We start from the raw sequence: 22,888 nt of genomic DNA on the forward strand, positions 1-22,888 counted from the left end.
AATGCCCGCAACATTCAGTGGGCTTTAGAACAGAAAAGATAGGTGCAATAACTACCTCATTAATCTCGACTAGAAGTCTCGTCATATTGTACCTGAATCGTCCATATAACTTTCCAAGATGGTTTTCCGACCTTACTCTACAAAAGGACCTCCAGGAGATCCCCTAAGGTACGTGCGAAATAATCTCTATACTTTTCCTCACTTGTTTCTTCTGTTATCTGACTTGAGTGTCGGAGGGTTCCTATCATAGTTAATTCGGGTTAGGATTTGCTTGCAGATTTTCTTTTTGAAAAGATGCGCCACCGCTCCAACATTCCGACCGTGACCTATTTTCAGCAGCAATAAATGGTATTTCGAGAATTTGTATGCTGCACAATCATATATTTACAAAATTATCATTATCATAACTATCCATCCATTAATATTTTATAAAATTTTTATCATAAATTAAAAAAAATATTTTTGAAAAAAATTATTAATTTTTATTTCATGAAAAATTTCAAAACTCAACATTTTAATGAATTTTCGCGTGAAAAATGTCTTCTTGATTTTTCCATTCTTTCTTTTCTTAGGACTCGAACCCCTCTCCATTTTGCAAAAATTCCCTTCTCCCTCCACTTCCCATGAGCCAAACGAGTCCGTGGAGTCTTTTTCTCTGCCCCCTTAGCCTTTTTTTTTTTTTGCTTCTTGTCTTGATCAGCTAAATCGTGCAGCATCCATTCAGGGCAGAGCGGGCATTGCACCATCCAAGTCGGACGGATCCGAATCTGAGCAGGGCCGCTCTAACTCCGCCGAGTGTAAGTTCGTCCCTGAGCCGAAGGCGGACGGGAAAGAATTCCAAAATCCACATCTTTTCCCGCCATGAAAGACGCAGAGATGGGAGACGGAAGCCCGAAGCTCTTCGAGAGGAAGCAGGCCGTCTATCAAAACCTGGTATCTTCTCTTCTTTTCCTCCCTTCCCTGATTCTGTCTATCCTCTTCCACTGTGTAGAGATTTCACAACTTTTCCCTTCTTTTCCCTCTTCCTTGATCTCTTTCCACTCCTTTCTATTGATCCCAGGACGAAAGGTATGTGATCCATGGAGAGAGGTATAGAGGGCAGCAGTACAGCCAGATCTACTTCACTCGCCTCCATCACATGAGGAATCTCCTCAACTCCCTTGTCCCCAAGTGGAAGCCTCACCTCCCTGGTAATTCCTGCCTCCTATTGATTGCTCGCTTCGTTTTGATTTCTTGCAGGTTTCTGAGGATCTTTATTTAGTGTTACTTGATGGCTGTAGTCTTTGAATCTGTTCTGTCTTGCTTGTATCTGTATGGAAACCCTAGAAACCTAGGGTTCTCTTGCTCTAAATCCGTGATTCGGTGTGTAGATACTTCTTTTGAGTGAAATCCATTCAATAAGACTAATTGGGTTTGTGGAAAGGCCTACGAGTCTGGTTGTAGATTTCCAACCTTCTAATCCTTCATCTTTTTTGAGTGAAATCCATTTGATAAATCTCTTTCTTCATTTTTACTTTTTACTTCTGTTTGTGAGAAGGATCCCGAAGTGCCCAAAGTTGGTGGACTGGTTTAGAAATTCTAGCCGAACTTCAATCTTAGATTGCATATTCTTCGTGTTAACATTTTCATGGTCCTAAAAAGTTAGGTACACAGGAATATGACAGGTATATGACCTTTATCTTGTAGTATTTTGAGAAAATCTGACTTTATAAAATTGCCTTGTAGGAATGAGATAAGCATGGCTAAAATTTTTAATTGTAGGCACATGGGTTGTGGGCAAGCATTTTCTGAATCATGCAGTAAGAGGGTTTAATTCTCACACCGTAATGACAGTCTGTCTTTGAGAATGTTGAGATGATGAAGTATGGCCAACGCATGTTTTCTGAGATGCCAATAGAAGATATAGGTAAGTTTGGTGGCGTTGAAAATAAAAATGTCATCTCACAAGGAAGCTCACTTATGTTATTTCAGCCTTACTAAGTAGCCTTGTTCTTGTCTTAGGCTGCTGTTTCAAATTCCATCCTTAATTTGATGCTCAAGCTTCTTAAAATTCAGGAGTATGTAATATTAATGGATAAATTGGTGGATGTCATATCTCCTTGCATGAACCTTATAGTAGGATTTCCTTTTCCTTGCTTATGCTTTATTGCTGTGTCTGGTGTGTTTTCATTTAAAAAGGTAGAGAGGTAGCATTTTGTGCGTTGGAAGTATGAGTGTTGGAGATCAACAAAGGATGGTAGAACCAGACTGGTAGGCATGCTAGCTGGCAACCGATACAGTACGATATCGGTTCATATTGTATTGTGCTATGGTGTACTAGAACTAGGGGAGGGAAAGGGAGAGGCCCAAAGAAGAAGAAGGAGAGGGAGGGAGAGAGAGAGTGGGGAGAGGAAGAAGGAGAGGGAGGAGGAGAGAGGGGGTGGAGAGAGAGAGGGAGAAGGGACTCATCTGTGAAGGGATTGGAGGAGTTTTGAAGCATGTGCAGTCATGAAGAGGCTTCTATTTGAGAGGGAGAGAGGCTGGAGGAGGAGGCGGAGGAGCCGAAGGAGTTTCAAAGCAAGTGGAGTTGTGAAGAGACTTTGATTTGAGAGGAGTTTTTGGCGAACTGAGGGAATCAATGTTCCAGAAAGAGGTCCTGATTTGTGCTGGTAACCAACTGGTTTGATTCAGTTTGTCCTGAACCGGCCTGTTCGGCATGGCTCAGCAATTCATGAGATCAACATTTTCACCTGCCATTGTTCATGTTGTATGCCAGCCTTAAGAGACATCCTTATTTATGGTGGTAATTTATGATTGCAAAGTACTTTATATCCAATAAGAACCAACATATTTAGGACTTTTATCATGTCTTCAGGTTGTTTTGAATCTTTTGAGTTCAACTTGGTGGTGGTGCATGTTCTTAGGTTGAGAAGATCAGTAAATTGTTTTAGTCTTGTTTCCACCACAAGATCTATTGCAGGAAAAAGAACTGCTTTATTTTTAAATAAAGCCAGTACAGTTAGGCTGTCCTATGAGGAAAGGATCAAGAGAGTAGTTTCAACACCCCATCCTCCGCCCCCTCTAATGCCTCACTCAGAATTATTTCTAGACTATCTTCAGTTTTAGAAGGCAAGACAGTACCTTCTGAACCCTTCTATGATGTTACTTTCTTGACCTTTCTTTGTTTGCAGTTCATACTGTTTTAGGACTTGAAGAAGGCAAAGAGTGCATTATAATTGGAACTATGTACAAGCATATGAAGCTCAAGTCCTCTATTCTTGATGAGTACTCTAAGGAGGTATTATTATCTTCAAATCATCATCACTGTCTTGGTAATGTCTAAAGCTTATCATTTGATTTATAGAGGTCAACATTTTTAATATGTTTTATTATATGCAGAGGTCTGTGGTTCCACTTGTCAAACCTCATAATTTTATGCATCCTGATGATCATCTTATTTTGGAAGATGAGAGTGGAAGGGTTAAACTTGCAGGAACTTTCCTTGCCCCTTCCGTTTATGTGACAGGTTTTCACGTTGTAAACTTGTGTTTAAAATGGTATTAAATAACCCCAGGTTGCTCAACTACTTCATTTAAAAAAATGATTTTATTTCTCTCTAGCAGGGATTGTAGTGGCCCTTCATGGAAAAGAAACAAGTGATGGTGATTTTTTTGTTCAAGATGTTTTGGAAGCCGGTCTACCACCCCAAATTGAGCTACCTCCTGGCTTAAGTATTGTTTAAATTCATTTAATATAAAAAATGACTATGCTAAATATTATTTCATAATTTAACTGCTATTCTTTTTGGGAATATTGGTCCTTCATGTTGCAATTTTATGACTATGGGATTGTAGTTGATTGTAGAAAGTGATCTTTTTTTCCCCTTTGGTGCTTGCCATTGGCTTTTCCTCATTTAATTGTTTCTAGAAGAAAAAGGAGCAATATAGATATTATACTACTTTTTTTATTTCCTTATGATTTCCTACTCAATGTGGGAATTTTAGAAATCATACTGAAAAAGCACTTGTACTTGCAATAAAATTTGCTCTTAAAATAGACTTCCTGACTAGTTAGGACTAAGTGAGTGATTTTCCTTTATCTTGGAACTCTTTTTAAGTGGGACTTTTAGTTTCATTGTTCATGCAATTCTAGGATTGATTTTAAGGTGTTCTTTACTTTTGATTTTTGTCATGATTGATTTGAGAATTAGTTTTGAGGATATTCTGCATCCAGGAGTACCTCTTGTTGGGATGTCAGATGCATTTGCTAATTTCTGAAGTCTGTAGGGTGGCTTACAAGCCTATCTGCTGCTATCTTTCTTGCTTAGTCTCTTTACACTCGTCTCTCTCTCTCTCTCTCTCTCTCTCTCTCTCCCCCCCCCCCCCCCCTCTCTTCCATCCATCCATCCACATCCCTCCTATAATATTGCACCACAAGCTCTATCTATCTAGGTCCATCCATCCATGAATTCTTCTACATCTCCTGTAATTTTGCACCACAAACCCTATCTATCTAGATAGAATTGAAGTTTTTTTTTTCCCTTGAAACTTCTATAAAATATTTCAGCTTGGACCACTAGCTCCATCTATCTAGACAGAATTGAAGACCTTTTTTTGCTTGAACCTTCTGCAGAACATTTCATATCCTCCTTTTAGGTCCACTTACATCTCCTATAGTTTAGCTCCACAAGCTCTCCAACCTTCATCGTCAAGTTAATAAAAACTTATCTCCATCAATCAACCAATCAATCTATCCTATAATTTTGCACCACAAGCCCTATCTAGATGAAATGATGACTTTTTTCCTTGAACCTTCTACAAAAGTTTCAGATCCTCTTTTCGGGTCCAATTACATCTCCTATAATTTTGCACCACGAGCTCTCAAACCTTTGTTGTCAAGTTAATAACAACTTATAGTTCATTGGAAAAAGCAAGAAGCTTCCACTTTGAGTTTTCACTGTCATCAATGAAATGTATCCCTTTTCTCTATACCCTAAATCTTGGATATTAAGTTTGGTAATGATCCACCCGTTGTTTAAGTCAGATTGAGTCCCCGGAAATTCCTATTTCGCATGTCTGCACTGCTTTGGGATTAGAGATTCATTCCCAACAGGTTAACTGCATCAGACATCAAATTTGGTAATATTGTTTTCATACAGGTGAATTTTCCAATAATTCAGCATGATGCTATGGAAATGTTCATTCTGTTACTGTTGATGGGATCATATATTTTTTCTCGGTGGTTAAATACCCATAATTTTCTGCAAGAGATTTTAGTTGAAATATCTTGATTTTTCCTTCTGTAAGAAAATGCTGTCAGCCAACTCTACTGCTAACTTACTAGGTCTTGTCAGATTTTGCCTAAGAGATTAAAAGTGCTTAATACGTAAATGTAACAATTCTTTGTTTCATGAAAACTAAACCAGCTTTAAGTTGCACATATCAGATAGCATATGGTCTCTCTGAAATTAGGATGCTTAATATGCTATTAGTTTTTAATCTGAAATAATGAAATATTTGTAAAGAATAAATATTGGGTAATCTTCTTGGATATATAGTATGAAGGAATAAAAAGTTATGTTTGGGATCAGTCATATGAATTAAGGCTTCTAATCTTCTGATAGATTTTGGACAGCTTAAAGAAAGCCTCCTGTTGGGGAAAAGCTATCTTATAAGAATCATGCAGATATTTTCTCCATTGGATTCTAGAACATGCTTTTTTGTCAATACATGACTGGATGAGTATGGGTTTCCTGTTAGTCCTTTGTGTCATTGGAGATGTCCTTTGTTCTCACATAAAAAAGTCTTGATAGAAGAAGCTAGCAATGGAAAATGTCGGGCTTGTCATGGCAGGGATATGGCACTTTCTTTATCTCAGGGTAGCATAATATTGATGCTGCATGCGAATGTACTTGAGAGAGTATGATAATAAGATACAATTTTTAATATGCATAAGTGCATATGTATGTATACATATATGTGGTTATGTGTTTTATTTTTTAAATATGTATGTGGTGTTCCATAGCCATGACTATGTTTTCGTGTGGACCAATGCGGTGTGTTTTATTCTATTAATATGCAGTGAACTGTTAAAGCCATTTTTTGGGAGGTTTTCACATTTAACATCTTATATTTTCCTATGCATTAAGAAAACAACTTGAGCATGTTTGTTCAGGTTGAGGACCACTCTAGACTTAACTGAGCCAACAACATGCCCCACCCTAGCCTGATCTAGAACCAAGTCTAACTTGCTTCCATACTTCAGCTAATGCAAACTTTATCTTGGATAAAATCATGCTAGTTTGGATTGTATCTAAAGAAGATTTTCTTCTAAGATCTACAATTTGATTTGGGCATGTTTTATGTTGTCTAGATTGGTAGTCCTATGATAGAAATATGCATTAGTTTTTGGTTTTTTCTTGGGTTTAGTAACCTCAGTGTAGAAGTGGAGTTTGGTTGCCTAGAATTTAGGCTTGAACTTCACTTTATTTGACATTGGGTTGACATTTATTGGTTTCTCTAGTCTTTGGTCTGAACTATGGCTGACCAACCTAAGTTGCATGCCTAGTTACATGGAGATAAAGTTGTGTTTCAATAATTTATATGATATTAGAAGTTTTCAAATTCTATTTACCTTGTTATTTTGTTCCATTGAAACAAAGAGTTGTATAGATTGACGATTGAAGTCCTGGTGGGATGGGGCTGTCCCCGTCCCTTTTCATCGAGATCTTGGCACTTGATATGGGTATGGGACCCCAAAACTACTTTCGGCCTCCATTTCGGCTGTCCTGCCTTCATTCCAGCTGGATCACGCATCGATACGGCTATTTCGGTCAGGGTGTGCCCTAAATTTTCTTTCTAGATGATGCTTTGGTGGCTGATTGGTCGCCGGGTGGAAGAAGGATAGAGTACTGACCTTCCACTGATGTGTTGGCATTGACATTGTCGTTGAGAGGGAGCATGGACTTTAGTTCCTTTTGATTTTCCCACTAGTAGAGCATGCTAGGAGGGAGATCGCTTGGGAGGGAGGAGGGAGGCATTTTGATTTTCCCACGAGCAGAGGCCACCATGGAGCCGTGGGCCAAGAGGGGGGGGAGGGTGGAGTCCCTTTCCTCTGTCTCCTGAGCCAATCGATCGCACATCGCCTCGGTTCTTGGTCATTGGTGGATAGTGGAGTCCATGTGGCAGCGCATTGCGGGAGTTTACTTCAGAGTTTGGATTGCATCATTTTCAAAGCATTCCAAACACCCTCCATTAGCTGCACAGCTCTTAAAGCATTAATTGCGCCACCCAACGGTGGATTTGCACAAAGAAGGGGGAATCATTCTTTGGTGCGAAAAGTCTAATATGTTGAGGAGTATAGGTGACTAAAGGTGTCATGAGAGTTTTTTTTCCTCCTCCAAGGCAACTGGAGAGGACAGCGTGGGTGCATATGGAAGAGAGAGCTTAAAAAAAGTCAAAAAAAAGGAGAAAATTATCCATATATGGGGAAAAAAGATAGATTCACTGTTGGGTTCCGGTGGCACAGTGGAAGGCCCAGGTGTTTAAAATTTTTCATTCAAAACACCTAACGCATCGAAATTCAAGAACCCAGGAACCTTTGATAATAGCAATCAAAGCATGAATATACAAAAAATATTAGGAAGCATATTTTTTGAATTCTGATTTGGTGAAGAATTATTTTTACTAGGCGTCCAAGTATTCGCTCTCCAACGGTGATCCACACAGGAATCAATCCAAGGACAGTGCTCCTTTTTCATCTTGCTTCAAGAGTTCTAACTCTTAGAACTCGACCAGTCTCCAACTAATCAGACCCTCCTCCAGATCTGAGTTTGGACCTCTCAGAACTTCCTTCTGGCCTTGATCTCCTTCTTTAGGACCTCTCAAACCCTTAGAACTATTGAAAATAGGACCTTGTCCTAAGACCTAGGATTGTAAGAGAGGGAGAGAGAGTGGATAGGGTTGTAAGAATTTAATGACCAACTCTATTTGCCGCTCCCTATTTATAGAACCAGAGGGGGCGCCAATCAAGAAGTCACATCCCAAATTAATCATCGTATCAGATAACCAGAGTTCCTTCAAACAGAAGGACTTATCTGGTTTCAGATACGACGATTTCTTCTCCCACGCATACGCCATGAATAAAAAGATGCTTTTGGCGTCCCTTCACAAATATGATAAGCCCTCATTCGTCATGTGGCAAGGGCATTTAAATTTGGTGACAGATAATTAGATCAACAGATAAGTGCTGCCCCCTTCTGCTTGAAGCAGGACTCTTCACGCGACTCTTTGCGTGAAGACTTATCACCCACGCACGCCATGTTTTTTTTTTTGAGTGTCTCATGCCCATTCAGAAGGAGTTTTCACACTTTAAAAAATGTGCCGAGGAAGTTCAATGGCTGATCTCTACGTCCTAAGGATCAGAGATCCAAAGTAGGACTTTGGTCCTCTGCATGCTAAAAATGAAGTGGGCGTGCGCCCCTTCACAATTAGCGCCAAGAGTCCATAACCACTTGGCCTCTTGGTTCCAAAACGTGGATAAGAGCTTTAGGTGCCCCATTTTGGGCTGCCTCCAAGTGGCTTGATCTAATCCAGGTTCTTATCAAATTAGGTTAGCCAAAAAGTAAGGTTTGAGATCAAATATGATCTCTTAAGGAGCTAGGGTTAGCCACATGTGCTAGCATGCTTACCGGCTATCCGATTGGATCCATAATTCCAATCAACCATATCAAATGAGTCCTTAGCTAATTTTCTTATGTGTTTGATCCATTGGGTTCCACATCTAGTTAGCAGCAAGTCCGGATGTAAGTTGACCTAATTTGATTAGAATCCTTTCGAATCGATTAAGGTCCAAACTGTGCTAACTCGAGTTTAGCAATTAGAATCCTTTCTAATTTGGAATCGAATTAAATTTTTTAATTCGATCAAACCTACAAGTTAAGATTGACATCTAGCAACGTATCATGACTACCCAAAAGATGTGGAATTTGGTGAAAATATTAAATATACCCTTCAGTGGTAAGTTACCGTGCAATTCAATTCTTTGATCATTCCGCATCTCGAATATGTTCATGAATATGGAATCATATCAAATTCAAACACATTCTTATTAATTCTCCATTGGTCAACGATGACTTTGATGATGAAGCATTAAAAACTCTTTCTAATCTTCATCCTGCTTTAGCCAAAATTTTTTTGAGTCATCTAGAGATGAGAATGCATAGGATGTCATCTCCTTTTGCTAGAAGTGATGGATTTCTTGTTGATCGACTCACAACTTCCATACACATTCCACCATATCCAGAATATTCGGTATATGCTTTTATGCCATGTATAGGAATCAACCAAAATATGGATTCATGTGCACAATATTTCATGGTGATCTCAGGTCTAAAGATCACTTGCACAACTTTCACTTAGAGAACCATCTTTTGACATGCAAATAAGGCTCCATAAAATGTTCTCTATTGGCGAGTCAATTTAGTGAATTTATTCCCTAATGAGCACCCACATTCTTGTATTAGTGTCTCAAATAAGTAACTTGTGAAATCAGCTATCCTCTCCATCGAGTATACATAGGATGTGTCATTCTATCCGGAATATTGATCTCCGACTCAATATTCTTACGATCAGGAATGTTTAGGATTAAGGTTATAGGATTTTAGGTTTCATAGGCATGAACTCTTCATGATCCTAAAATCATTGCTCTAATCTATGGGGTTCATTATAATCTTATACACAATAAGATGCAGCTACAACGATGAATCAGTGCCTCATTTTATTATCAAATGAATAATGTCATTACATGAGTTGGAAGTTTATAAAGAAAAGTTTCATCACATCACTCATGCGATTGACTTGTGGGGCACTCTTCTTTCAATCTTCTACTTGTACTAAAGCCATTCATCTTTGTATCTCAATCTCATACTATCGAGATGGCGATCAAATAGCTGTAGTGGTGTGGCCTTAGTGATTGGATCTTATATTGTTCTTAGTATCAACTCGTTCTCAGACAACATCTTGTCTCTTAATAATTTTTTAAACGAGATGCAAGTGTCTGAAGATGTGCTTGGATTTTTGATGAGATATAGATTTCTTTGCTTGAATAGCAGCACCAATGTTATCACAATAGAGTGGTACTGGTCCTTTAATCTCAGGAACCACTCTTAATTCAGTGATGAACTTCTTCATCCAGACAGCTTTCTTAACGGCTTTACTAGTAGCAATGTATTCTGCCTCGGTGGTTGAGTCAGCTACAGTCTGTTGCTTGGAACTCTTCTAACTCATTACTTCACCATTTAGGGTAAACACATATCCTGATATTGACTTGCTATCATCTGGATCAAATTAAAAATTAGAATTAGTATATCCTCTAGTTTTAACTCTGATCCATCTCCATATATAAGAAAAACATCTTTAGTCCTCCTCACATACTTAAGAATATTTTTCACAGTTTTCCAATGATCCTTCTTTGAATCAGCCTGAAACTTGCTAGCTATGCTTAAAGCATAAGCTATATCAGGCTTAGCACATACATGGCATACATGATCGATCCCACAGTCAAAGCATAAGGGATTTCACTCATTCTTTTCCTCTCCTCTGGTGTCTTAGGACACATTTTCTTGAAGAGACGTATGCCATGTCTTACAGATAAATAACCTTTTTTATTTGCCTCCATGTTGAACCTTTTCAACGCAAGATCGATATACTGAGACTGGAACAAGCCTAGCATCCTTTTAGATGCATCTTTGTAGATCTTTATACCCAGTATATGGGATGCTTACCCAAGTCTTTTATGAAAAATTTATTTGATAGTCAAGTCTTGTTCGATTGCAGCATTAGGATATCATTCCCAATGAGTAGTATGTCATCGACATACAAAACTAAGAAGACAACAGCACTCCCATTTGTCTTTTTATACACACAAGGCTCATCCATGTTTTTGATAAAGTCAAATTCTTTGACTGTTATATCAAAATGGATGTTCCAACTCTTCGAAGCTTGCTTCAATCCATAGATTGATTTTTTTAGCTTGCATACTTGATTTGCTCTCCCACTTGAGACAAATCTCTTTGGCTGAGTCATATAGACCTCTTCCTTAAGATTACTGTTGAGGAAAGCAATCTTGACATCCATCTGCCAAATCTCATGGTCGTAGTATGTAGCTATAGCAAGTAAAATCCGAATGGACTTGAGCATGGCCACTGATGAAAAAGTTTCATCATAGTCAATTCCTGTCTTTGCTCGAAACCCTTCATCACCAACCTAGTTTTGTAGGTTTCTATTTGGCCATATGCTCCGATCTTCTTGAAGACCCACTTGCATCCTATTGGGGTCACACCCTTAGGCGCATCAACCAAAATTTACACTTGATTGATATACATTGAGTCCATCTCGGATTTCATGGCATCCAGCCATTTGTCAGAGTCTACTCATGACAGCTTCCGAATAGGATAGTGGATCATCATCCTCAATGATGTTGATCTCATTGTCATTCTCAATGACAAATCCATATCTCAAAGATGCCTGTCGCACTCTATCTGACCTTCGAAGAGGTGTGTATTGTGGATGTACCTTATCCTTGGATACTTCTGGTTCAGGACTCCTTGTGGTCTAACTACAGGTATTTCTGGAATAGTTTGTATGTCCTGAACTCCTTCGAGTTTAACATTCCTGCCACTGCCTCCTTTTTGGATGAATTTTTTTTCCAAAAAAGTAGCATGCCTACTAACTAATATTTTTTGTTCAGTAGGATCGTAGAAGTAGTATTCTTTAGTTTTCTTAGGATATCCTACAAACTTACACTTGTTTGATCTAGCATTTAGCTTATGCTCAAAAATATTTTTGACATAAGCAGGATAGCCCTAAATCTTAAGATGTTTAAGATTCGACTTCCTTTCTTTTTATATCTTATATGGAGTACTAGCAATAGACTTTGAAGGCATCTTGTTCAATATGTATGCGGCTGTTTCTAGGGCATATCCCCAAAATGATATTGGAAGATCGATGAAGCACATCATGGACCGCATCATATCTAATAGAATGCGATTTCTCCTTTCTGCTGTACCATTTAATTGTGGTGTATAAGGAAGGGTCTAAATAAGAATACCTTTATCTTTAAGATGATCAAAAAATTTACTGGATAAGTATTTTTCTCCTCAATCAGATCGAAGAACCTTGATACTTTTTCTAGTTTGTTTCTCAACCATACTTTGATACTTCTTAAACTTATTAAAGACTTCGGATTTATGTTTCATAAGATATACATATCCAAATGTTGATAAATCATCTGTCAAGGTGATAAAGTAGGAGTATCCTCCTCTGACCTGAGTTGTTATCAGCCCACATATATCTGAATGTACAAGGGCTAACAGCTCTCTTGCCTTCTTTCCATATTCAGAGAATGGAGTCTTGGTCATCTTACCTATGAGACAAGATTCACAAGTTCCTAATGATTCATAATTATATGGGTTAAAGAACTTTTTTTTGTACAATTTGTTAATCCTTGACTCACTAATATGACTAAGGCGGTAACGCCAGAGATATGTGATATTCACATTTTCTTTCTTTTCATATTTCTATCAATATGAAAAACATTTTCATTGAGTGTAAGAATTAGAAGATTGTTATCAATATAACCACTGCCATAGTATTCATTAAAAAAGAAAATGGAGCAATCATTACTCATTAACTTTATTTCATAACCTTGTTTTAATAACAAAGATACTGAAATAATATTTCTAATGACCTTAGACATATAATAATAGTCTTCTAATTTTAAAGTCTAGCCCGAAGGCAAATTGAGCATATAGGTTCCTACGGGCAGGCTAATGGACTCACTTGCTCTGAAAAGCTCGAGATCACCTTTTTTTAGCCCTCTGATATTCTGTAGCTGCTGTAATGAATTGCAGATATGTGAACTACAGATGGTATCCCGTATCTAAGTATCAGAGTCTGAGGTACTCAATGAAAAATAGGTCTGTATCATCTATACATCTTTCGGTGCAACACTTGCACCCTGCTTCAAATTTGCAAGATAATTCTTGCAATTTTTCTTTTAATATCCTATTTTGCCACAATAATAATAGGTAATGTTTGTAGGAACATTATTTGCCTTCTTCCTTTTGAAGATGCTATCTTTCCAGCTCTGCTCTTCATATAATTCCTTAAGATTAAGGATTATGGAGTGAGGATCCATATTATTATATTGTCTCTGTAACTCTTTGCTCATCGAGGCCGACATAATATATTTGACAATCATGTTGTCTGATTGTCACATCTTATATGCAGTTTGATCCTCTTCAGAAGCATCTTCATTGGTCGAACCAGGGTCAGGAATTTTCAGAACATAAGAGACCTCCTGTATAAATCTAATTTGCAAGTTTCTCAATCAGTCCACATAGTTTGGACCAGTCAATATATTTTCATTTATGATGCATGCAGTGAGAGTGAAGTTGTCATAATGTAGAATTAAATCTATATGAATTAAGAACAATAGTATAAGCAGACTACTCATGTTTGATATGCATAACTAGATAAGGTCTTCTGTCTTGTTATGTCTCTCATTATTTTATCGGATACCATAGCCCTTACCTATGGTAAGTGAGAAACCCTACTTGATTTCTTTAGTGGGGTTGAGATGCTAATTCCTCATGAAAATCTTATGGATAGTGTTGGATATAAAATACCCACAGCCGAAATCCTCGGCGGAATCGACATCAGAACAGCTCCGCCCGGACTCCTACGGGAGCCGGGCTCCGCCATCGACATCAGAACAGCTCCGCCCGGACTCCTACGGGAGCCGGGCTCTGCTATCGACAGCAGAACAGCTCCGCCCGGACTCCTACGGGAGCCGGGCTCCACCTCTGACATCAACTGCTGCACAGTTCCGCCCGGACTCCTACGAGAGCCGGGCTCCGCTCTCAGTATGAACTGCTGGTAAGCTCCGTCCGGACTCCTACGGGAGCCGGACTTCGCCTCTAACTTGGATTGCTGGTAAGCTCCGTCCGGACTCCTACGGGAGCCGGACTTCACCTCTAACTTTGATTGCAGAGTGCTCCGCCCGGACTCCTACGGGAGCCGGGTTCCGCTTTCAGTATGAACTGCTGGTAAGCTCCGTCCGGACTCCTACGGGAGCCGGACTTCACCTCTAACTTTGATTGCAGCACAGCTCCGCCCGGACTCCTACGGGAGCCGGGCTCCGCCATCGACAGCAGAACAGCTCCGTCCGGACTCCTACGGGAGCCGGGCTCCGCCTCCAACATCAACTGCTGCACAGCTCCGCCCGGACTCCTACGAGAGCCGGGCTCCGCTCTCAGTATGAATTGCTGGTAAGCTCTGTCCGGACTCCTACGGGAGCCGGACTTCGCCTCTAACTTGGACTGCTGGTAAGCTCCGTCCGGACTCCTACGGGAGCCGGACTTCACCTCTAACTTTGATTGCAGAGTGCTCCGCCCGGACTCCTACGGGAGCCGGGTTCCGCTTTCAGTATCCACTGCGGGTAAGCTCCGTCCGGACTCCTACGGGAGCCGGACTCCACCTACAACCCCAACCGAAAGGAGGACCCTTCCCGGACTTCTACAGAGGCCGGACTCCTACCGCTGCCGAGCCTCGATCAACAGATCCGCGCCCCTTGGCAGATCACAATAACAACCATGATCCTGTTCCACTTCCTGTAGCGGATTCCGCGCGGCTCCATCATCCCCTGCGGCGGACCCATTACTTTCTGACAGGCTGTGCCAAACGGCCACGATTCTGCTCCGCTCCCTGCGGCAGGTGCTGCACGATCCCACTACTCGCTGACAACTAGCGGCAACGGACGCCGCTCCACTACCTGCAACAGGCCCTACGTGGCAGGCTATGACAATAGCCACGAGTCTACCCCACTACTCTTCGTAATAAATTCCCCTGACTATGGGCGGCCACTACCAGACGGTTACAAACGTCGCCATCAATCCGTTGCCCCCTCCACCTATAAAAGGGGGACCACCCAGATACGTTATTCTCTAAGCTCATTTTCTTATCTCAAAACTCTGCTAAATTCTCCGTTCGAGCACTCCATTCTTGTTGAGGCAGAGAACTGACTTGAGCGTCGGAGGATCTTGCCGGAGCAACCCCATCTCCGGTTTAGACTTCCCTTGCAGGTCCCGACGGCGACCGTGGCTTCCCCGACTCCAGCTTCTCCGGCGCAAGCAGATTTTTGCACCAACAGGATTGGCGCTAGAGGAAGGGGCTGTGTCTTCGCAGCACCCTTGTTCTTGAAGGAGCGCTCAACGGATCCGCTTCCGGCCATCTTTTCCGGCGCCCAATCCTCCTTCCCTCATCTGATGCCCTCTCATGAGGTCTCTGCACAACTACCTCCGGCTATGGTCGCCGACAAAGGGTGGCCGGATGACCGGTCTCCTCCGGATTCCGTCAACGTCATCTCGGGGGAATCCCGGCGGGAGGCAATCAGCACATCAGCTGCATCCTTCAAGCGGCAAAAAGTTGAAGAACCCATAGCCTTCACTGAAGAAGACGCCCAGGGAGTCCAATTCCCTCATGACGACGCGGTCGTAGTTTCCTTGAACATAGCAAATTACGACGTCCGTCGCATTCTCGTCGACAACGGGAGTTCGGCCGACATCTTGTTCTACAACGCCTTTTCAAGAATGGCCACTCTTGGCGGTAATCTAAGGCCGATTTGCTCCCCCTTGATAGGGTTTACCGGTGATGCCGTTCCGACGGAGGGAATGATAGCCCTAACTGTGACCGGGGTCAGCATCCAAAGCAGTCCAGAGCCCTGGTGAATTTCCTGGTGGTAAAGGCGCCGTCTGCCTACAATGCGATTCTTGGCCGACCCGGCCTCAATGCCCTCAGAGCTGTTGTTTCAACCTACCATTTGAAATTGAAGTTCCCCACCAACCAGGGGATCGGAGAGGTCTGGGGAGACCAAGCACTGGCCAGGCATTGCTACAACATTGCCTTGCAAAGAAGCGATCAGGCGGACCCCTGCCCGGTCGATGGATTGGATACCCGCGATGACCTCGCTGAAGAGAGGGGCGGACCAATTGAAGATCTAATACCAATCCCTCTGAATGATGGGAACACAGAGCATGTGGTATTAATTGGCTCCAACCTGGGGGAGGAGGTACGGACGCGTCTTGTGGATTTCCTCCGAACAAATGCGGACGTTTTCGCATGGGTCCCGGCGGATATGCCGGGGATCGATACAGAAGTCATGGAACATCATCTGGCGGTCGACCCTAAACATCGGCCGACAAAAGAAAAAATCCGGAGTCATGCCCCGGAGAGGCAGAAGGCAATAGCCGAGGAAGTGGATAAGCTTCTCAAGGCCGGATTTATCAAGGAAGTCAATTATCCTGAGTGGATCTCCAATGTCGTCTTGGTCAAGAAAGCAAACGGCAAGTGGAGGATGTGTATCGACTTCAAAAAGCTGAATAAGGCTTGCCCAAAGGACAGCTACCCCCTTCCCAGGATCGACCAACTGGTGGACGCTACCTCGGGCTATGAGCTTCTCACTTTTATGGACGCGTTCTCCGGCTATAACCAGATTAGAATGGCATCGGAAGATGAAGAAAAGACAGCTTTTATCACTAATCGCGGCCTCTACTGCTACAGGGTTATGCCGTTCGGCCTCAAGAACGCGGGCGCAACCTATCAGCGACTGGTGAACAAAATCTTCAAGGAGCAGATCGGCCGAAACATGGAGGTTTACGTGGACGATATGCTCGTGAAAAGCAGGTCTTCCGGAAATCATGTCGCCGATCTCGAGGAAACCTTTGGCGCTCTTCGAAAGTACAGAATGAAGCTGAACCCGACCAAATGCGCCTTTGGGGTAACCTCAGGAAAGTTCCTGGGCTTCATGGTATCAGGGCGCGGGATTGAGGCCAATCCGGAGAAGATTCGCGCCATCCAAAATATGACCGCCCCAAGGTCGATCAAGGAGGTTCAGTGCCTCACGGGGAGGATTGCGGCCCTTAATCGCTTTGTCGCGAGGTCGGCCGAACGATGTTTGCCCTTCTTTCAAACCCTCAAGCAGCCGAAGAACTTCTGTTGGACCTCTGAATGCCAATGGGCATTCGAAGAATTAAAAGGCTACCTTAGCTCACCCCCACTGCTGGCGAAGCCCGAACCTGGGGAGGAATTATTTTTGTACCTGGCAGTCTCTCCCACAGCCCTCGCAGCCGTCCTTGTCAAAGAAGAAATGAAAGTCCAGCGGCCGGTTTACTACATTAGCCGTGCGCTGAGGGACGCCGAGACCAGGTATACTAAATTAGAAAAACTGACCTACGCCTTGTTGATTGCAGCTCGGAGACTCCGACCTTACTTTCAAGGGCACACGGTGACACTACTCACCGATCAACCGATCAAGGCGGTTTTGCACCGAGCTGATACCTCTGGAAGAATGGCAAAATGGGCAATCGAGCTCACAGAATTCGACATCAACTACAAACCTAGACCGGCAATAAAGGCCCAAATATTGGCAGATTTCATAGTAGAATGCACCATCCCCGAGGAGGCCGAACCTGAGTAAAGCAAAGTTGACGACCTGAAGACTCGACCGAACTCCCCCAACAAAGAAGCCAGTCCCTCCGATTGCTTTTGGACCCTCTGTGGACGGATCTTCCAACATGGCGGGCGCGGGTGCAGGACTGATCTTGGTCAGTCCGGAGGGAGTCGTCGTGGAGTACGCTCTGCGTTTCGAGTTCCCCGCAACAAACAACGGAGCGGAATATGAAGCTCTGATAGCGGGATTAAGGGTCGCCAAAGAGCTCGGAATAGGTCAACTCCGGGTGCACAGCGACTCCCAACTTGTGGTGGGGCAAGTCAGCGGGAGCTATGAAGCACGGGAGGACAGCATGGCCAAATATCTTGAGAAGGTGAAGGAGTTCACCCCTACCTTTAGCAGTTTCGACATCAGGCAAATTCCAAGGTCGGAGAATACCAGAGCCGATCTTCTCTCCAAACTGGCGACATCGGCTCCGGCCGAACTGCCCAAAGGCGTCCTCTTCGAAGTTTTAAAACATCCGAGTACGGAAGAGCCGCGGCCCGTAATGGAGATCGACCACGAGCCCAGCTGGGTCGACCCACTGACAACCTACCTTAAAGATGGGGTTCTCCCCCAGGACGCGAAAGAGGCCCGGAAGCTCCGAAATCAAGCCTCCCGGTACATCCTTTATGAGGGCAAATTGTACAAAAGATCATACTCCTTGCCCCTTTTAAGGTGTCTCCGGCCCTCAGAAGCTGACTACGCTTTATGGGAAGTACACGAGGGAGCTTGCGGAAGCCATTTGGGTGCCAGATCTTTATCCCACAAGCTACTCCGCCAAGGGTATTACTGGCCAACGATGCATCATGATTCGATCGAATATGTCAAGAAATGTGATCGATGCCAGAGATACGCCAACATCCAGAGACAACCCGCTACCGAGCTCACACCCTTGAGTGCCCCATGGCCTTTTGCACAGTGGGGGATGGATATTCTTGGCCCCTTTCCCATGGCGTCCGGTCAAAGGAAGTTTCTCCTTGTAGCGATCGACTACTTCACCAAATGGGTTGAGGCCGAGCCACTAGCAAAAATCACAGAAGCGAAAGTGCAGGATTTCGTCTGGAAATCAATCGTATGCAGGTTCGGTTTGCCTAGAACCCTAATCACTGATAATGGACGGCAATTCGCGGGAGCCAGATTTGCTGAATTCTGTGAAGATCTAAACATCTCCCACAACTTCACGTCAGTGGCCCATCCTCAGGCAAACAGCGAAGCTGAGGTAACTAACAGAACCCTTTTGCAGGGAATTAAGACAAGGCTTGGAAGAGCGAAAGGAACTTGGGCGGACGAGCTTTATCATGTGCTATGGGCGTACCGAACTACCCAGAGGTTGCCTACAGGGGAGACTCCCTTTGCTTTAGCCTTTGGTACGGAAGCCGTCATCCCGATCGAGCTTAAACTCCCGTCGGCACGAGTCGTGGCATTCGACGAACCCCAAAACACACAAAGTCTCAGGGCCAACCTCGACCTGCTGGAAGAAAGGCGGGAGATTGCTCAGGTTCGGATGGCGGCCTACAGACAGAAAGTTGTCCGGTATTACAACGCCCGAGTCAAGAACAAGGCATTTAAAGCAGGAGATCTAGTGCTCCGACGAGCTGCTGTCTCGCAACCACAGGGCCAGGGGAAACTTGCCCCGAACTGGGAGGGACCTTACGAGGTCAAGGAAGTAGTTCGGCCCGGAACTTATTATCTTAAGGAGCTCGGAGGAGCCGACCTCCCGCGACCATGGAACTCAGAAAACTTACGGATGTACTACCAGTAATTTCGTCCTAATCAAAAAATGCGTGCCCATATGTCTTGGGACAATTCAAGCAAACTGTATTAAAAACAAGAGGGCAACCTCTTAAAGTCGAAGGCCCGGTTCTTTTAGACCGGATGGGGGGAGAGGCCTTACAACGCCCATATGTGCCCCCACAGCCCTGTTAGGGACAGGAGGAGAACCTCGCCCTAACTTGAGCAAAGTCGAAGGCCCGGTTCTTTTAGACCGGACGGGGGGAGAGGCCTTACAACGCCCATAGTGCCCCCACAGCCCTGTTAGGGACAGGAGGAGAACCTCGCCCTAACTTGAGCAAAGTCAAAGGCCCGGTTCTTTTAGACCGGATGGGGGGAGAGGCCTTACAACGCCCATATGTGCCCCCACAGCCCTGTTAGGGACAGGAGGAGAACCTCGCCCTAACTTGAGCAAAGTCAAAGGCCCGGTTCTTTTAGACCGGATGGGGGGAGAGGCCTTACAACGCCCATATGTGCCCCCACAGCCCTGTTAGGGACAGGAGGAGAACCTCGCCCTAACTTGAGCAAAGTCAAAGGCCCGATTTTTTTAGACCGGATGGGGGGAGAGGCCTCGCAACGCCCATATGTGCCCCCACAGCCCTGTTGGGGACAGGAGGAGAACCTCGTCCTAACTGGAGCAAACCCGAAAACCCAATCCTTCTAGACCGGATGGGGGAGAGACCCCATAGCGCCCTAAAGCGCCCCCGCAAGCCAGGCTAATAACGCGAGGAGGACCTCACGCCGGCCCGAGCAAAACTAAAGGCCCGGACTCCTACGGGAGCCGGGCCCCAGCGACAAAGAAGACTTCACCCGGACTCCTACGGGAGCCGGGTTCCGCTCTCAGTATCAGCCGCTGGTAAGCTCCGTCCGGACTCCTACGGGAGCCGGACTTTATCTTTAACTTTGATCGCAGAGGACCCCGCCCGGACTCCTACGGGAGCCGGGGAATGCCTCCAACATCAGCTGCAGAACAGCTCCGAGGGAAACGAAAGGCTCCACCCGGACTCCTACGGGAGCCGGGTTCCAACGACAAAAAAGATTTCACCTGGACTCCTACAGGAGCCGGGCTCTATCGACGACATCAGCTACGGGACAACTACGCCCGGACTTCTACGGAAGCCGGACTTTGCCTAGGACTTTGGTTGCAGGAAAACGAAAGCTTTGCCCTGGCCCCTACGAGAACCAAGCTACTTCAACTTCAGGAGGACTTCTCCGCTCGGACTCCCAAGGGAGCCGGACTCAGCTCCGACTTCAACAGAGAAGAAACCCAAGCAGAAAGGAAAGCAAACAGTGCCCGAAGGCAACGGAAGCCTGGACCCTCAAATTCAAGCCCTAGGGGGGACTTCGGGCCCGAAGGGCCCCAAGCGAGCCTGCAGCCGTCAACGGAATCACAATTGGGTATCTTCGAACGGCGTAAGAACTGAAAAAGTAGCTCGGCAAACGATAACCCCACTAAAGAGGCCGCCGCCGACCTTGGGACGACGTGACACAGACGAAGAGAAGGAAAGGAAAATGAAGAAGTTCGACAGACAACTATTTAACGCGAGATGCAGACGAGGTACCAAAATTTCTTTTTCATTTAACAAAAGTATACGTTACAGGACCCGGTGGGTCAGAAAAAAGAGAGAAAAAGAAGATACACGTCATTACAAGTCTCGCAAGCACGGTTCAGGCAGGACGAACCGGAGGCCGCTACGAACTCCTCTCTCCGTCTCTATCCTTCTCAGTCGCGTTCTCCAGTGCGTGTAACAGCTCTCGCCCCATCTCGCCTCATTCTGTTTCCGAAGTCCCAACCCTGGCGGGAAAGGGGTGGGATAGATCTCCGGAGACGGTAAGGGCAACGGCGGCAGTAGCGAAGACCTGTTTCAAGAAGAACCGGAGTCACCTCGGAAGCGGTAGCGACGCCAGAGATGTGCCTCATCTCCAGACGCCCCACAACAGCCGCCACCCAAATTGCTCCGGCAAGGTCGGCATGCGCTACTTCCACCGTCCCCGCAACAAGTTCTACTGTCCCACCGTCGACGCCAACCGCCTCTGGTCTCTCGGCCCCGACGGCGTCAAGGATCCCGTCATGGCTTATGACGACTGCTCTGCCCTCTTGACCGGTATCACCCCGCCTTGCTACTCCGAAATTCGCGGGCAGAATAGCTTCACCAACAGCCCCCGTTATTAAACCCCTGTTGTTGAAGGGATTCTTCCTCGGGCCCCCTTTAAAACGATAGAGATTCTCACTGGCAGCCATTCTCCTCCTCGCCTTCCTCCAAGCCCTAAACATTCCTCAAGAACGGCTTCCGGGGTGGAGGACATGGCGTAGGGACCCTCAAAGAAGAATTGGGGGGGCTGAAGGAGGCAAGGACTGGTGCGAGGGAAACAAGACTCTCAGACGAAAGAAAAGCGCCAGGATGAAGCCACGAAAGGACTGAGGGGTTTAAATAACCGACGGATCCTAGCGCAATTATGGCGGCGAGTATTCCTGGGCCAGCTGGTGTGTGCCACATGTCGCGCTTATCCATTTCATTGCTATCGAGGGTTGACCACTCACAAATTCTCGTGGCACGACGCTTGGGATCGCGTTCTAACGGGGGTTCCGAAAAGACTCTTCACCGAGAAGCGGGCTATGACGTACACGCATTAAATGCCAAAATATCTGGAGGCGGCAGTGCGCAGGATTCGAAGGGACGGTTCCGGCTGTACCCATCTTTCTCTCTATGTACTTCCTTCGCTTGAAATTCAAACTCGGAAGTAGGGGGACTGGTGTTGGGTATAAAATACCCACAGCCGAAATCCTCGGCGGAATCGACATCAGAACAGCTCCGCCCGGACTCCTACGGGAGCCGGGCTCCGCCATCGACATCAGAACAGCTCCGCCCGGACTCCTACGGGAGCCGGGCTCCGCCATCGACATCAAAACAGCTCCGCCCGGACTCCTACGGGAGCTGGGCTCGGCCATCGACAGCAGAACAGCTCCGTCCGGACTCCTACGGGAGCCGGGCTCCGCCTCCGACATCAACTGCTGCACAGTTCCGCCCGGACTCCTACGAGAGCCGGGCTCCGCTCTCAGTATGAACTGCTGGTAAGCTCCGTCCGGACTCCTACGGGAGCCGGACTTCGCCTCTAACTTGGATTGCTGGTAAGCTCCGTCCGGACTCCTACGGGAGCCGGACTTCACCTCTAACTTTGATTGCAGAGTGCTCCGCCGGACTCCTACGGGAGCCGGGTTCCGCTTTCAGTATGAACTGCTGGTAAGCTCCGTCCGGACTCCTACGGGAGCCGGACTTCACCTCTAACTTTGATTGCAGCACAGCTCCGCCCGGACTCCTACGGGAGCCGGGCTCCGCCATCGACAGCAGAACAGCTCCGCCCGGACTCCTACGGGAGCCGGGCTCCGCCTCCGACATCAACTGCTGCACAGCTCCGTCCGGACTCCTACGAGAGCCGGGCTCCGCTCTCAGTATGAATTGCTGGTAAGCTCCGTCCGGACTCCTATGGGAGCCGGACTTCGCCTCTAACTTGGACTGCTGGTAAGCTCCGTCCGGACTCCTACGGGAGCCGGACTTCACCTCTAACTTTGATTGCAGAGTGCTCCGCC

The 22,888-nt window shown here is 45.2% G+C and overlaps 1 protein-coding gene across 2 annotated transcripts in view; it reads left to right on the forward strand.

The window, feature by feature from the left end:
* Positions 1–727: 727 nt before the first annotated feature.
* LOC105053504 (DNA polymerase delta small subunit) overlaps positions 728–22,888 on the forward strand; it is a 66,481-nt gene continuing 44,320 nt past the window's right edge. Inside the window, exons 1-5 of one of the 2 annotated variants that reach the window (XM_029267149.2) lie at positions 728–933; positions 1,061–1,190; positions 3,171–3,277; positions 3,379–3,505; positions 3,603–3,710. In XM_029267149.2, coding sequence (XP_029122982.2) covers positions 862–933; positions 1,061–1,190; positions 3,171–3,277; positions 3,379–3,505; positions 3,603–3,710 — 544 coding nt within the window. In that variant the 5' untranslated portion in view covers positions 728–861. The remainder of the gene's footprint in view (positions 934–1,060; positions 1,191–3,170; positions 3,278–3,378; positions 3,506–3,602; positions 3,711–22,888) is intronic. The other variant, XM_010934694.4, reaches the window with a different exon arrangement.

The sequence above is a fragment of the Elaeis guineensis genome, chromosome 11, assembly GCF_000442705.2.
Source record: "Elaeis guineensis isolate ETL-2024a chromosome 11, EG11, whole genome shotgun sequence".
NCBI classification, from domain to species: domain Eukaryota; kingdom Viridiplantae; phylum Streptophyta; class Magnoliopsida; order Arecales; family Arecaceae; genus Elaeis; species Elaeis guineensis.